The following is a 17,087-nucleotide window of genomic DNA, read 5'->3' as shown; positions in this document are numbered from 1 at the left end:
ACTGAAGGAGATAGGTGTTAACAACACCAAGCTAAGTTTAGGGAGATAGGTGTTTACAACATCAACGGGACCACATAGGAAACCCACATACTGATGAAAAACATGTATCTGTGCCATGCGTTAGGTTCCTTAGTAAAGTAAAGTAAGTAAAGTGTTGCTCTTGGGCTCAGTTTTGCAGGGCTATCTCAGTTGTACTGGAGGCTGCAGTGGGTTATGTGAGGCTTTTCTGTTTGATCCCCACTGGGCCGAAAAGCAGTTACTGTTTGCATGCAATCATTCCTTTGAGGAAAGAAAAACATTAAAGTATATGAAAATCTAAAGAGGGACAGTTATGGCTTAACATTTCCAGTGATCTTTTTTTTTTTCATTGTAATAACCCACTCCAATGTTGGCTTGTCAGCTGGGATACATTTTCCTAAATTGACCAGCTGGTGCTATATCAGATTACAGGCCACTAAAATAGAAGTCAGAAAACACTTCCTTCTAGAGCCCAATATGGTACTGTGGAATTGCAGCCCGCTTTTAGAGGGAATAAATGGATGAAGGAGCATGTTCTTTCTATGATTATCACTTGTAGAATATTCTGTACTGGGTTGTACAATCACTTGCCCTAAATGAATGTGTTTTTTGGCTGTAGTTAGATGAATCTATGAATCTATGAATCCGTCTAAAAAATGGTAGATAAATAAGGTGAACATGTCACTTTGGCTTAGCAAGCCTCTGTCTGAACTTTGTTTAAGGCAAAGAGAAACTGTGAAAAACAAGGTACATTTACATTACATTTAGTCATTACATTTAGCAGATGCTTTCGTCCAAAGCACCGTACAAGGTAGTACTGAAGTGTGTCTGGAGCGGAGTGTGCAACCAAGTAGAAGCAATGTAACACACGCTGGCCTCAGTAAAATTACAGCTTGGCAGAGATGTAGTACCTAAACAAGCCTAATGTGATAGCTTTCAAGTTCCTTTTAGGACGATTTTTCCAGCCATCCATCAGTTGTCTGACATTGAAGGCACCATGATGGAGGCTCCGATGCATCACTGTCCTCTCCGGTTCTGTCACAGCCCCCCTAATGGTAAAACAATGTCTTGCTCATCCCGGCGCTTCAGACGACGAGATGAAGATTTAGAGACAGAAAAGCCCTCGGGCTACCAGTTGGAGGTCAATTGAACTTTGTCCAGTGGGGTCATCCTCTCAGAAAAATATGAATGAATGAACACGAGGTAAAAGCAAGCTACTTTTAAAAGTTGTCTGCTAGGGTTGTAAGACAAAAATGTGATGATCATTCACACAAAGAATTGTTAAATGATCAGTTATGAAAAATACATTCTTTATTAATATAGATATTTTTTAAATGTGTAACTAACTTAGTGCTATTGCTATGTATGTGCTATATAACTATTGTAGACGCAACGTTTCTAACATCCAGTTTGTGGACACAACTCTTCCCTCATTCACATTTTCACAGTCGTTTAAAGTAAAAAGATAAACATATATTGAATATATTGTAACATTGAACCGCAACATTAACACAATTGCGATACATGTGTCACTTTGTAGAGTGTGATCTCTGCATTAAATGATCTTCTTTTGTGTCTGATCCGCCATAGGGAAATGCATGAAGCTAACATTAGCTGCTGTGCTATACAAACAGAGAACAGGTTATGGCCTCCACCTCAGCACTTAATCTGTTCATCAAACTGCCATTTTAAGTGAGCTTATCGAGTCACTGCTCTCCCTGCCTTTCGTTCCCTGAAAATCACTCTATTTCTAGATCAATCTCTCTGTTATTTTCAACATCGCTCTCTCTTTCATACTCTCCCCTCTTTCAATCACACCCTCTCTCTTTCTCTCATATTCTGTCTATCATTCTCTTTTATTCTCTCTGTTTCTCACTCAACCTCTAATTCTACTCCTTTCTATTATTCTACCCCTCCCTCTCATTCTCTCTCACTCCCTCCCTCTGCATCTCTCTATTGGTGCCACCAACCACTTGCGCTCCCTCTCTCTCTTTCTCTCTCGCTCTCTCTGTCTCACTCTTTCTCTGTCTTTCTCCCGCTCTCATTCATTATCTCTCACTCTCTCTCTGTGTCTTTCTCGCTCTCCTCTCTCTCGCTCTCTCTGTCTCACTCTTTCTCTCTCACTCTCTCTCTCTCTGTCTTTCTCCCACTCTCATTCATTATCTCTCACTCACTCTCTCTCTCTGTCTTTCTCGCTCTCTCTCTTTCTCTCTCACTCTCTCGCTGTCTTTTTCCCTCTCTCACTCATTATCTCTCCCTCTCTCTCTCTCACTCTCTCTCTCTGTCCCTCTCTCTCTCTCTCTTTCTCTCTCTCTCTCTAACAGCACGCTGACTGCTGCAGTGATTTAAAAAGCTGGCAGCCCTCCATCCACCCGTCCAGCCCAAGTTAAGCCAGCCACTTCACATGCCATCGCTTCACGCCACTACGTCCTCTGGGCGCAGCCCTGCCCACCCTCAGTTTTGATGGCGCCCATAACACCCCGCGTGCCACTCAAGTGGCTATTCATTCCCTGGAGTGGGAGGGGGTGATGGGAGAGGTGTTGTCTACCCTTCAGTGAACTAGCAGAGGGCACGTCATATTTGCATAACCGAGAGCTGTGGAGCAGTGAGAATGAAATCTCTCTGAGCAGTTCCACTACAGGTAGGACATTAAAAAGCTAAGAGAGAGAGAGAAAGCAAGACAGAGAGCGTAATAGAGAGAGCATAACAGAGAGAGAGAGAGAGTAACAGTGAGAGAGAGAGCAACAGTGAGAGAGAGAGAGCAACAGTGAGAGAGAAAGAGAGATAATGTATCAGGGTGCACAGTGGGAGAGTGAAGGGGCTCAATAGCTTGGTGCAGGTGCGCAGAGGTGGACTATTACAAGGGTGGATGTTAATGGTGTATTCTGCCTTGTATTTTAGCTTGATCCACACAATACACCGCTCTCTGTCCTGTGATTTTGCACCATCCATACAATGAAGTGCCTTGCCCTATATCTTTACCCCACCCATGCAATGAAGCTTTTGCCCTATCTGTGAAACAAATTACCATGCTCTGTGATTCCGCCTATGCAATGAAACAGAAGATTAATTTGTCTCAACTCTAATTTCTCCATGTAACTTTAAGAAGACTGAGGATAACTATTACACTCTGTTGGACAAAGTTGGACCTTAGCAGTGAAACTGGCTACAGTTTGACAACTCAACAAAACAGTTAACATGTTAACATGCACAATATCAATACTATACTTAGCTTAGCGATAAAGAAGAGGAATCTCTGAATCAGTTGTCCCAGGTCCCAGGTCCCAGGACCCTTGACGTAAATGACCCTCAGCTGTCTTAATGCATAAATGTTAAAATAGGCAACCAGATGAAAAGATCCTCTGTGCCAGTGAGCATGTTTCTGCTCTGTCACACATTAGTGCGCTGTGGTAGCACAGCGGTGTGAGTTAACGAGCCGGCCGACCCCCGCGAAGATTAATTGGTACTAATGAAGGCGGGCATATGTGGCGAGCGGCCCAAGAGTGACCTGACTACGAATAGCGCACCCGTGAACGTGCCACACCAACGCACAGGCAGGTGATCGAGCAAGAGCCCAGATACACACACAGCCCACAGACACACACAGCACAGATACACACACAGCACAGATACACACACAGCACAGATACACACACAGCCTAGACACACACACAGCACAGATACACACACAGCCCAGATACACACACAGCCTAGACACACACACACAGCACGGACCGAACACAGCACAGATACACACACAGCCCACATACACACACAGCACAGATACACACACAGCACAGATACACACACAGCCCAGATACACACACAGCCTAGATACACACAGAGCATAGATACACACACAGCCGTCACACACACACAGCCCACAGACACACACAGCACAGATACACACACAGCACAGATACACACAGAGCATAGATACACACACAGCCGTCACACACACACAGCACAGATACACACACAGCACAGATACACACACCACACACACAGCCCAGACACACACACAGCACAGATACACACACACAGCACAGACACACACACAGCCCAGACACACACACAGCCCACATACACACACAGCCCAGATACACACACAGCCTAGATACACACACAGCATAGATACACACACAGCCGTCACACACACACAGCCTAGATACACACACAGCATAGATACACACACAGCCGTCACACACACACAGCCCAGATACACACACAGCCCAGATACACACACAGCACAGATACACACACAGCCTAGATACACACACAGCACAGATACACACACAGCCGTCACACACACACAGCACAGATACACACACAGCCCAGATACACACACAGCACAGATACACACAGCACAGATACACACACAGCACAGATACACACACAGCACAGACACACACAGCACAGATACACACACAGCACAGATACACACACAGCCCAGATACACACACAGCACAGATACACACACAGCACAGATACACACACAGCACAGACACACATACAGGACAGATGCACACACCACACATACAGCCCAGATGCACACACAGCACAGACACACACACACACACAGCCTAGGGCGCTGCCTACGTGCGAGGAACAGGGTCAGTGTTTTTAGGTCAAGATGTATTTTAATCTCACCAGGGAAGAGGACAGACTTCAGCTAGTCAGAGTCAGTCAGAGAGAGAGAGAGGGAGAGATAGATGAAGAGAGCGAGAGAGAGAGGAGAGAGGAGAGATAGATGAAGAGAGGAGAGAGGGACAGATAGATGAATAGAGGGAGAGAGAGAGGAGAGATAGATGAAGAGAGGAGAGAGGGAGAGATAGATGAATAGAGGGAGAGAGAGAGGAGAGAGGAGAGATAGATGAAGAGAGGAGAGAGGGAGAGATAGATGAAGAGAGGAGAGAGGGAGAGTTGGATGAATAGAGGGAGAGAGAGAGGAGAGATAGATGAAGAGAGGAGAGAGGGAGAGATCGATGAATAGAGGGAGAGAGAGAGGAGAGAGGAGAGATAGATGAAGGGAGACTGAGAGATGAGAGAGAGAGGAAAGAGGGAGGGAGAGAGGTGAGGGGGAGAGATAGATGAATAGAGGGAGAGAGAGAGGAGAGATAGATGAAGAGAGGAGAGAGGGACAGATAGATGAATAGAGGGAGAGAGAGAGGAGAGAGGAGAGATAGATGAAGAGAGGAGAGAGGGAGAGATAGATGAATAGAGGGAGAGAGAGAGGAGAGAGGAGAGATAGATGAAGAGAGGAGAGAGGGAGAGATCGATGAATAGAGGGAGAGAGAGAGGAGAGAGGAGAGATAGATGAAGAGAGGAGAGAGGGACAGATAGATGAATAGAGGGAGAGAGGGAGAGAGAGAGGAGAGATAGATGAAGGGAGACTGAGAGATGAGAGAGAGAGGAAAGAGGGAGGGAGAGAGGTGAGGGGGAGAGATAGATGAAGAGAGAGAGATGAGAGAGGGAGGCAGAGAGAAAGAGAGAAGAGAGGGAGAGATAGATGAAGGGAGAGGAGATAGATGACAAAAGAAACATCCATTCGCCTGCACCATTAAAAAAAAGCCACTTTTCATTCAGACAGTCCTGCAACTCACTGCAAATTAATCAAAATGAAAAGATTTGATAGAGGACAATAAAGGAAGAAAATGACAAATTATCCAAATGAGGAAGAAGAGAGGAGCAAAGAAAAGATATAAAAAAAATAGGGAGAGAAGTCAATGGGTACCTTCCTGTGGCGAATTTTGCTAGTCCCACTTTCCCTTTCTCTCTCTCTCTCTCTCTCTCTCTCTCTCTCTCTCTTTTCATCTATCTCTCCCTCTCTCCTCTCTTTCTCTCTCTTCATCTATCTCTCCCTATCTCCTCACAAGACTGCAGTGTACTTTTGCTAGACCCTAGCACAAGACTGCAGGGTGCTTTTTGTAATCATGAAAACTACCTGGGGATCATCAGACACAGGCGACCTGGCTGAACCAAATCAATCTGGAAAACAACCTGCATGTGAGAATGTCTCCCGAGTCAGACACTGACAGAGCGAGAGATGATAGAGAGAAAGAGAGAGAGAGAGAGAGAGAGAGAGAGAGAGAGAGAGAGAGAGAGAGAGAGAGAGAGAGAGAGAGAGAGAGATGAGAGGAAAGCGGTTAGTTGAGCGATGGTTAAACCTCTGCGTGGATTGGTGGGGATTTCTATCCAATGAGAATCAGAAAGCTGCTTTTAAAATATTTTTTTTTATGAGGATATGTCTGTCATCCCCTTAGCCAGTCGTTTTATCCTAATTCAGGCCGGACGCCTGGACTGAAAACAGCCCTCTTCATAGCTGTTATGGGCTTTGCAGCAAAGCATCTCTATGGCAACACGTATAATCATCATTATTATGATTATCATTAAATGGCTGCTTGCTGCTTGCTGCAGCGGCAGCGTGTAATTAAAGCACAGAGTCGTATTAGCAAGCTGCCACTCGACGGGCGCCTCGGTGGTCTCAGACTACAGCTGACTGGAGAGCAGCTCTGCGCCAGAAGTGGACCAGAACTGGGCCACATCCAGAGAAGTGTCAGCTTCTTCCTGTTTCTTGAGGGCTCTCGTTTCACTCATGCTGGAGAGGATTTGCAGCTAGTGTAATCTCTGGTCATTAAGGTACACTAATGTTTCATTATGACACTCATTATTAAACATACGAACCCACAGGTCTGCACTTTATAAAGGTTAACTGGATAATTGGTAGAGCGTTCATTTAATGATGCTTCAATAATATGATTTTTAACACATTTAGCTGTATTATTCTTTCATGCAATTGTTTTCCCTCATGATTAATTATCATATGAGGCATCTGTACTGAGAAGACAGAGTAAGCAAAGATGCCCCAAAACACATGAGCTGCCAGTGCCATGCACGATAAATCAAGACAGAGGACAGTGTAAGGTAATCAACACTGTGCTGACTCTCCATTATATCCCTGCTTCTGCTGTTGAATGTCTTTTTATGCTGTGTTAAACCCTTTTAAAGACTTAAAGACCGAAACACTTCACCTCCCAAAATGCACCCATCCTCCAGCTCTCACTATTTGTTACGGTAAACAATGCCCCCAAGCCCTCCTTCAAGTTCAACCCTATTTATTATTTTAACTGAACCTGTTTGCCAAAACTAAACCCATATGTCCAACACTGGACAGAACACTACAAGTGCTTAGAAACAGTCTAACACAGGACTTAATGACGATCATCTTCCTGCTAGAGCCTGAATAATTTAACTTTATGGAGTTCAATGGACAGTAACATACAGTACACAGTTCAGGTCTCATCCCACTAAGTGCCACCATAGTCAATTAATTATCCAAGTAGCAGTTAGAGGCTCCATAACTTGAACGTGGATTTTGTTCAGTTGGTGAGACTAATGAGTTAAACACGTAGCCTTAGCTAAAATGCCACAAACACTTTGAAGCATGAAGTGCATAAGGTTTTCTTTGAACTGTGGGGCCTTACAGTAACTGCTGTTCCAGTCTTACCAGCCTAATCACCACAGACCTCGCTGTTCACTGCCATACAGCATAGGAGAGGACCTTCATCACACCAGAACTTGACAGCAATGGGTGTTCCAGCAACCAAATGCTGTGCCTCTCTCAATCCTGCTTCCTACCATCTACTATAGTCAAATGCCTAATCTCGGGGCCCAAGTAATGCTAACATTCAAAAGGGAGAATGTGTCATCTTCAGATGGCTTTGTATTTCCGGTGCCATTCTAGGTTTACTGAGATATTCGCTCCCCGTGTCAGTTTGTGTGTGTGAAAAGTAACTGGTTCTGTGTTATGTCCCCTAAGTTCTCTTAAGGGTGTTACATGGTTGTAGGTTACTGGCCAAAGTATAGAGGATAACAACAACTACCGCAAAACCGGGTTATGACTCAACCTACAGGAACTACGTCCTTACTGAAATGTGCTTTCATCCATTCAGCATTTCAAAGTCACACGTGTATATTCTGTTATACATTCATTTAGAGAGAATAATGTATCTCCCTTTCTAAATAAAAACGATTATTTGAATACAGTTGATTGACTGACTGACTGGCTGACTTCTCCCAATATCTGACTTAAAAAAACAACAGGAATATAATTTTTTTAACATATGAAGGTGGTGGTGTGGATGCATTAAAGCTAAGCCAACAAGCTTACCTTGCGTGACGACCGTGAGGATGGTCGCCAAGATTATCTGTAAAATCCTCCACAAGTGAGAATAAATGCTCATTTTGGCAGCCGATGCGACCCTACTTTATCCCATGCACGGTCCCGGTTGTCAGGGTCCCTTTACGAGTTTGACAGAGCCGGCGCCGATATGTTGTGGACACCGTTCATTGTTATTCAGAGGTTGCGCGGTTCACCTGGGAATTCCCCACCTGTGTGAGCGCACCTCAGGCCCGCAGCTTCGCACTCATTTGAGCGTCTTAAAAAGGCGTCGCGCGCTCAGCCTGGGGATGTCTTGGAACGGGACTGTTCAAAGTCCCGATAGATGACTAATTCACACGGCGAATAAAGCTCTCCAATTCAACTATGTAGCGCCGTGTGAAGAGCCCAAACCTTTCTTAGTTCATAGCCTAATGAAATGAATGTTCCCGGTCGTGACTCAAGAAGAGACAAGCGATAAAATCCAAGCCGGAGACGTCCGCCAACAACATGAAGAGCTGTCCACTTCAGGTCAAAGATGTGTTATCAACTTTGACCATTGTCCCTTTCTGCTTCCACTCGTGTGCTGGCAAAATAGTCTGTCTCAAATTGTTGCGTCGTCATCAACTGGAGTGCCCGACTGTCGCCATCGTAGAACTCTTCTGTGCTGTGATCGGACAACACGAATTTGCGCTTGTTGGTGAATTGCGGCGATTCAATACGATTAAGTACTTAGCAGAGAAGAGACGGGTCGTCGAGGCAGTGAAGGAAACTAAGGGGGTGGGGGGGGGGGGACAGAGAAATGGAGAGAGCGAGAAAAATGATTATAATAACAGACCAGGGAAATGCGGGAAAATAAATGAAAGTTCGCGGACTGCTCACCGTGGCATATTCATTAACACGTGTGGTTCTGTGTCAATGTGTTTAAAGACTGTTCAATGGCTTATCAGCGTCCTCTTGTGGCGTCAGAACGAATGGCGTTTTATTCGAATCAACCCCCCAATCTCTCTCTCGCTCTCTCGCTGTGTTTGTGTGTGTAATTATATATTTATGAGGAAATTACTTTATTTTGCAGTTCTCCCACTATTCTTAATTTATATCATGTAGTAAGTGCTGAATAGATGTTAGTTCCCTTGAATCCAGTTCTAAGATGGTCCCTTATGCACCAGGCAGTTATTAAATCTGCTGTAGCCTAGAGAGAATAGTTAGTGTGTGATGTGATTTGCACCTTTTTTTAATCCTTTGCACCATTTTGTAGGGTTGGGAGAATGTTATACAAATGTCAGTATGTGGTTGACAATACAAGACATAACAAGTCATTTCCAATAAAATAAAATAAAACATTTTATTTATGTTTACAAAGATTGTACTCCTGCAGTTGAACGTCTATCTGGTAATCTGATGTTCCTTTGGTTCTGGCCACACCAAATCAGGAGTTTAGATTTTCCTGGGGAGGGAGAGAGAGATGAGGGGGTAAGCGAGACAGGGTGACAGAAAATGTTGGCTCAGTTGCTAACACCACAATAACAACACAGGAACACAACCTCGTGGCAGGCATACCAACATAAAAAAACACTAGTAAACAGAGAACTATAAAACATAAATGTAAAACACACATAAAACATTCCCTTCCTTCAATTTAAAATGTGCTGACATGGTGTCTGAGATGCCAGCACGAGAGAGCTGCCACCAAATTACTGGATCAAAACAGTGAGACAGTATAGTGTAAAAAGAAAAAGAAAGTTCAAGTTCACCTGAAATTTCAGTTGCAGGATGTGCTGCATTGATTTCCTCACCCTCGAGACATGAGGGTCACATGTCCAGAACTTTATGTAAAAAACATATTACCACAAGTGACATTCTTGCACACAACAATTGAAAACCTTGTAAATTGTAAGTCTTTCAGATTTTAATCATTTGTTGTTTTGGTTAATTGGTGTCGATACAGATTTTATTTCCATCAGCCAGCATAGAGATACGGCATGCAAACACTCACTTGCACCGCTCTCACAGGACAGGAAGGGTCATTCAAACCATAGACATAATGTCTATGATGCAAACACTCACTCGCACCGCTCTCACAGGAAGGGTCATTCAAACCATAGACATATGTCTATGATGCAAACACTCACTCGCACCGCTCTCACAGGAAGGGTCATTCAAACCATAGACATACCTGTCTATGATGCAAACACCCACTCGCACCGCTGTCATAGGAAGGGTCAGCGGTCACATGATTCACTCTTATGCCGGGTGGTGAGAACATGGCTACCTCATAGTGGTGAAAGCTTCTGCAGCAATGTTCCCTGCCTGTGGAGATCAGAGGCATAGCACAGATCAGGGTTACATGAGGGAGACCATTATAACTGCAGGGAACAAGTCTTTCTACAACTTGCACAAACAAGTCTGATGCATGTTCCACAGATTCACAATTATAGGTAATTACATTCTCTCTATGACTGTACATCAAAACGACTTCTCTTTCAGAATTCGTATCTATCCCCCCGTCATTATCTTCCTGTATGTTCAAATTGTTCCCCCCCTTTATTTTCAGCCTTAATGCTGCCAATTTCAGATGATTTCACCACCATTATATTCACAGCATAACAGTGATACACATGTCATAATGACCTGTTTTCCAGTTCTACACCCAGCATTCCAGCCCTCTTGTCCTAGCGTGGGCTCGCTTCATCTGATCCTCATCCCTTGTTCCATCTGGTCTCTTCTTTTCTCCGTCCACTCTTCTCTTTCCCTCTCCTCTCCTCTCTTCTTCTTTTACTTCCCTCTCCTCTCTTCTCCTGTACTTTCCTCTCCCCTCCTCTCTCCTCTTTTTCTTTCCTCTGCTCTCCATCTCTCTCCTTTCCTTCCTGTGACCTGCTCTACCACACCCTTCCTCTCGAGGTAGCTCAGGGTGTCTCTTCTCTTAAAGGCCAAGACCTGACTGGCATCAGGCGGGCAGGGATCCTGGAAAGTCACCCTCCTTACGGCATCATCTGTGCTCAAGGGCAGAATGCTCCACCTCTGGTTGGCAGTGACCATTTTCCAGTACCTGTCCCTATAGAATTTTTTGGCGAGCATTGTTCGTTCATTCTCCTGCTTATGTAAGAAGGTCTCCAGACAGGCTTCAGCCCTACTCATCCCCTCTCTCCGCCCTGTGTGCCTCTCGTCCTCTTCAGCTGTCTTTTCCTCTGTCGACCTGTTTGCATGTGATGGTTTGTATTTCGATTGGCTGCCACGGAAACAGGCAAACCAAACAGGGCTCCTTGTCATCCTCTCCTGCTCTCTCTTTCTCTCCTTCTCACAGAGCTTTTCCGCCTTCAGTCTGGCCTTTTTCTCTTTTGCGGTCTCTCTCCCAGGACTCTGTGGCACTTGCTGGCTTGTTGATTGTGTTGCCTCCTCTTGGGCCTGTCTGTTCCTGCCTTGCCCTTCTTCCTCAATGTCCTGATCTGAAGTGCACTTACATGCTCCACAGGAAAAACAGACCCAAAGCAGAGCACGCCAGCAAGGGGTAGCCCAGTGCATCACCTTCTTGTCCTAGCACTTGAGACGTTCTTGGCCTGATAGTAAAGTTTTCTGATTCTCTTCGGATTTCTTATTTCCCTGCAAATAATCATATAAAAATATCAACATGTCAGATTCAGATGAGTGTTTGTGTTTGTGTGTGTGTGTGTGTGTGTGTGTGTGTGGACTATAAAGTGGAGGGAGCAAAAAATTGAAATAGAATAACATAATAGAACACAATAGAATTTTTCACTGACAAAATTTAAGACCGCATTGTAAGCCAATCATATAGAGGATTTCTTGTGAAGTGAGCATGCCCTGGTTGATTTGGAGAGGTATCTAAATACATTTTAACCTAGCAAATAAAAATGTAGCTTATCTTATAGCGTACAATAGATCTAGTCACTCTTCTCAGTACCCATGTTATTGTTCCATTGAGAAAGATAGCTTAAATAGGCTTAACGTGAATGAATGAAGAGAAGTTACAGTAATTTTCCCTGAAGGCCTTATACTTGCATATCTGCTTATAAGGTTAGATATTTATGCCTGACCCTTCTCAGAGAAAAGGGATAATTAAATGCATTGTGCCTTGATTGAAAGAAATCCAGATGACCTACCGCAATGAGTAGCCTACTGCAGCATTTGATGTCACGAAAACGCTTAAGAAAACTTCAGAATTGTGTTGGTTTTAAAATGTTGTTGTGGATGTGGGGGTATTGTTGTGGAATCTTCAAATGTAATAATGCCGAGCAGTGATGTCATAATGTGACAGGTCAAAAAACCTGTACAAATATGTTAGGCTTCCAAAACATGAAAAACTACGGGTTAGCAAGCGGTTTCTAATTAAATAGGGGTCAAAGCACTGTGGTCAACTTGTGTGTCTGTCACTCTGTAGGCTACGGCCCATTTCACAGTGGCTGCGTTGCGTGTGCGTTGCAGATGCGCTACCTGTTTTTCATTGATTTTCGAGCCGTGCCATCAGACGCGGGTCTCACGTAGGTGACGCAACCACACTGCCACTCTACAGCTGCACTCAAAATTATTCTAAATCATTTGCACATGAGGAATAGGCTTTGATTGTAATAGAGAAGTTGGGCCCTAAAATACTGACTTTTGGGGGTTGAATAATTTAGCACATTTTCATATTTTATGTTATTTAGTATTTTTAAACTCAACATTATGTTCTCAAAACCCTTCCTCTAAACAGAACATACTTATTTGTTTCTTAGAGTTTCCAAATTACCCCCAATTCATTTAAGATTTTTCATAGTTTGATGATGCTTCAAAATTGCGATAGCAGTTCAGGCTGCGTGCGTGTGATCAACTAACGTTATTACATAGCTAAACGATTTCAGGTGCAAACTAGGGAGAGACAAACTTATTTAAATAACTATTTTTAGTGTTTCGTCGGAGAAGGCAAATGGAAACATGGATGAATTCTGACGAAACACAACCCTCAATGCTGGTAGACCAACAGTAAAAGTTATCCACCCTCTTACAGCAGGGGGTTTGGACTATGATTCTTCTTTTAGCCTACTTCTATCAAGAGTAGCCTACTCTATGTTTGTCTACTGAAATGCGGTATGTCTGAATATTTTTGAATCTCTGGCATTTTGAACAGGTTCATTCTCGTGGAGAAAAACCGTTTTCGTCGTCTCCACTGGTTTCTCAGACGTCTCTGTGCAATAACTAGATATAACTATAGATGTGTTTCGATCACGCAGTGTAATACATGACCAAGCTTCGTATTAAACACTGCTAGCAATTACTCATTGTAAAGTACTTTCGTGTTTGATCCTGGAATGTTGACGGGGCGAATGAATACCTTTGCTTGAACAGGCAGATTCAAATGGCAGATTAAAGATGACCAATTCGAGTGGGCAGGGCACTATTTTATGAGATTCTCGAGGAATTTGACCATTTGGGCTCCTTCAGATTCAAGCGTGTATTTCAAGTACTAGGCTGTTTTCTTGGGCTTATTCTATGCATTACATCATTAACACGTCAGATTAGCCAACATAGGCCTATCAGCTGCCCAACAAATGTTAAAATTTTGTCTACTTAAGTGAACTACCGGTGTTGCCTATGTAGACCACAGTAACCTGTCGATTCTAGAATAATAATCATTAAAAAAAAACTATTCAGTAGACAAATTATCAACGAAGATATAACATGCAAAGCAAAGCCTTTATTTCAAGTGAACTTTCTACTACTAGCCTAGCAGCGGAGCATAGTCACAGAACATTACTGACGTGGATTGTGACCTGCAGTGTATTATTATGACGTACCGTTTGGAATGCTTTCCATCATGAACTATCCATCGTAAAGTACATTACATGTTATCATAAAGCAATATAGCACGAGTGGGAGTGGGGTAGGTAAGGGATAATCCCAAGGGTGGTGTTCGGCCGTAGCCACCGAGGCCGCAGACAACAATAAAGAACAATAAAGAATGTTGGGAGGCTAAAGCCTTCTGCATATACAGCGTTTCAGTGGACTTCATAGAGCAAACTCACAAACCTGTTTCACTAGACTGAATATATAAATTCACAAACTTAATGCTTTCACAAATTTCAGAATTTTTTCCAAAACACTGTAGATCAAGGTGACACACACACTCAGCACACATTTTGCATTTTCAGTAGGTCAATAGTTTGTTAAAAAAAAAAACACACACACAGCATCACGGACATTACATATTGTTAGCCAACACAGACATAGGTAATTTAAGGTGCAGAAGGTTGTTACAGTAAAATAGGCTTTATACTGTAGAGTAGGCTGCATTACCCAAATTCTGTTTTTCTAAAGAAAGTTCAGTAGGAGCCCACCTCTTCCTCATTCTAAGAGATTTGAACCGTCCTTACCTGTCCACCATGTCACATGTTCCTCCCCGTTCTCTGATTTCAATCTCGATCTCAGAATCTCCATTATAGGCATCCCAGGACCATGGACAGCTACCAAACCAGACATACTTACTTTATTCCAGTATCAGTGTTCTAAAAGCATTCCAATGGGCGAACAAGTGAAACGATATTTCTAAGGGTTTAGTATTGAAACAAATCATACCAAACTGACTCTGTACATGACTCATAAAAAGAGACTGTGTGACCATATCTTACCACCTATCTCGGTCTTATCACAGCAACTCATCACCATCACAACCAATACCTAATTTAGCTCTTATTGTCTTGCATTTAAAATATTTGAATCATTTAGCGGGTTTGGTCATGGATTTTGCTGTTTGAGTGACAGGCTTCAGAAATCGTGTGACATATGACAAATGTAGTGTGTAAGCAGTTTAAAAAAAACACTAATCAGGCACAGGAAGTAAACTGACACATTGACTGACAAGCTTCTGTGAGCATCCTTGAAAACAGACATGTTATAAATCCCCCAATTTTCCTCACCATTCCTTCACTGTGGTGACCGTCTGCCTGTGACATTTTTTGACCCTCGTATTGTGTGTGTGCGCACGTGTCCGTGTGTGTGTGTGTTTGTGTGTGTGTGTGTGTGTGAGCACTTGTCTGTTTTTTTGTCTGTTCTGAGAAATGTACCCAAACAACTAAACCCGAGAAAAGAAATACCTTTTGATGTATCAGAGTTATCAATCCTACTTTATTATGTAAATATGAGCAATTTTATGTTAAATGGAATTATTTAGGGAATGTATTGTTAGTTTATGATTCTGTGATTTTGATCAGATCAGTTGGCATTATACTCAGACCAGTAAAGCCACTTAAAACAAAACAGTGTTTATTTCTTTATTCTTTCAGAATAAAACCATCCTCCCTTTTCTCTATATATTCACTCTGAGTCCAGTGTGTTTGGTGGTTGCAATACCTGCTTCAACCCAACTGAACATTTTAGGAAGGTGCGGGCTGTTCAGCAGTGCCTGAGGATGAGCAGGGAAGGACAATGGTGGTGTCAATGATGGATGGGCAGAGAGAGAGAGAGCAGGGATGAAGCCTGATGTGGGAAGAGGCTGTAAGTGAAAGACAGATGTGCCTGAAACACCCATCACTCTTCAATCTGGCAGAGAGAAAGTGAGGGAGAGATAAAAAAGCAGAGAGTGAAAGAGAGAGCGAGAAAAACAGGACTGAGAGAAAAAATTAGACAGAAAGGGGGAGGAGAAAAAATGAAATGGGGGTTAAAAGAGAGGTTAATCCCTCATGTAATCCCGAGAACATGCACACAGAAATGTATTGGTATGCACACTGACACATGTACACAGCCACTGAAAGAACAGAGACATCGCCCCTTTGACTTGGCGAAAGGCACTGCACAGTCACATTACTCTATCTCTGTGTACCTTCTCTCGCTCTGTTCTCTTTGTCTGTCAGTCTACCAATCTGTCTCTGTACATCTATGGTTACTTTTATTCACAGAATGTATAACACTTCAGTAAAAAGTCTGTCATTCTTAAGGCCTTTAGGGGAGGCCGGTCTTAGGATCAAATTGTTATGTAAATACACCAGAGCTAAAGAGGATCACCTCTGCAGATCTTTAGTCTGACAACATTGTCTCACACCTTTTTTTTGGTAATCCATTCACATGGATTTCAGCATTGGCATTAGACAGCAGGATCGATTGCACTGATGAAAATATATAATATAATACATTTTCAGTTACTGTCCAAAATTTCATTTGTGACATTGTTTTGCTTATATAGAGAACAATGAAGATTGCCTGAATCCAGCACTTTATCATGCAATGCTGCTGATTTACATGGTGAAACTAGTTTGATTGTTACACCTTCCATGTGTAGTACTAGTTGGATTGTGACACCTTCCATGTGTAGTACTAGTTGGATTGTTACACCTTCCATGTGTAGTACTAGTTTGATTGTGACACCTTCCATGTGTAGTTGGATTGTTACACCTTCCATGTGTAGTACTAGTTTGATTGTGACACCTTCCATGTGTAGTTGGATTGTTACACCTTCTATGTGTAGTACTAGTTTGATTGTTACACCTTCCATGTGTAGTACTAGTTTGATTGTTACACCTTCCATGTGTAGTTCTAGTTTGATTGTTACACCTTCCATGTGTAGTACTAGTTTGATTGTTACACCTTCCATGTGTAGTACTAGTTTGATTGTTACACCTTCCATGTGTAGTACTAGTTTGATTGTTACACCTTCCATGTGTAGTACTAGTTTGATTGTTACACCTTCCATGTGTAGTACTAGTTTGATTGTTACACCTTCCATGTGTAGTACTTGTGAATGCAGTCTTCGGTACATGAGAAGGCTTCACCTACTTTAGTAGAACCCCCAATCTTTTGATTTGAATTTCTTTCCATATTGATTTCTGAGAGCACCTAAAATAAAATAAAAATGTTTCAAACTTTCTGAACAACTCTTCTCCCTCACTCCCTGAACTCAAAACTGCAGACAGAAAATGTTATTTAA

General features: G+C 42.9%; 1 protein-coding gene across 1 annotated transcript in view; it reads right to left on the bottom strand.

Moving 5' to 3' along the window:
• Window positions 1-8,261, bottom strand: part of LOC308376048 (transmembrane protein 132D) — a gene marked incomplete at both ends in the record, with an annotated part of 73,291 nt that extends 65,030 nt beyond the window's left edge. Inside the window, one exon of the mRNA XM_080852297.1 lies at window positions 8,189-8,261. Within this exon, the coding sequence (XP_080708423.1) occupies window positions 8,189-8,261 (73 nt within the window). The remainder of the gene's footprint in view (window positions 1-8,188) is intronic.
• Window positions 8,262-17,087: the final 8,826 nt, after the last annotated feature.

This window comes from Sprattus sprattus (assembly GCF_963457725.1).
Source record: "Sprattus sprattus genome assembly, chromosome: 15".
Taxonomy (NCBI): domain Eukaryota; kingdom Metazoa; phylum Chordata; class Actinopteri; order Clupeiformes; family Clupeidae; genus Sprattus; species Sprattus sprattus.
This window is presented reverse-complemented; position numbering and strand designations above follow the sequence as displayed.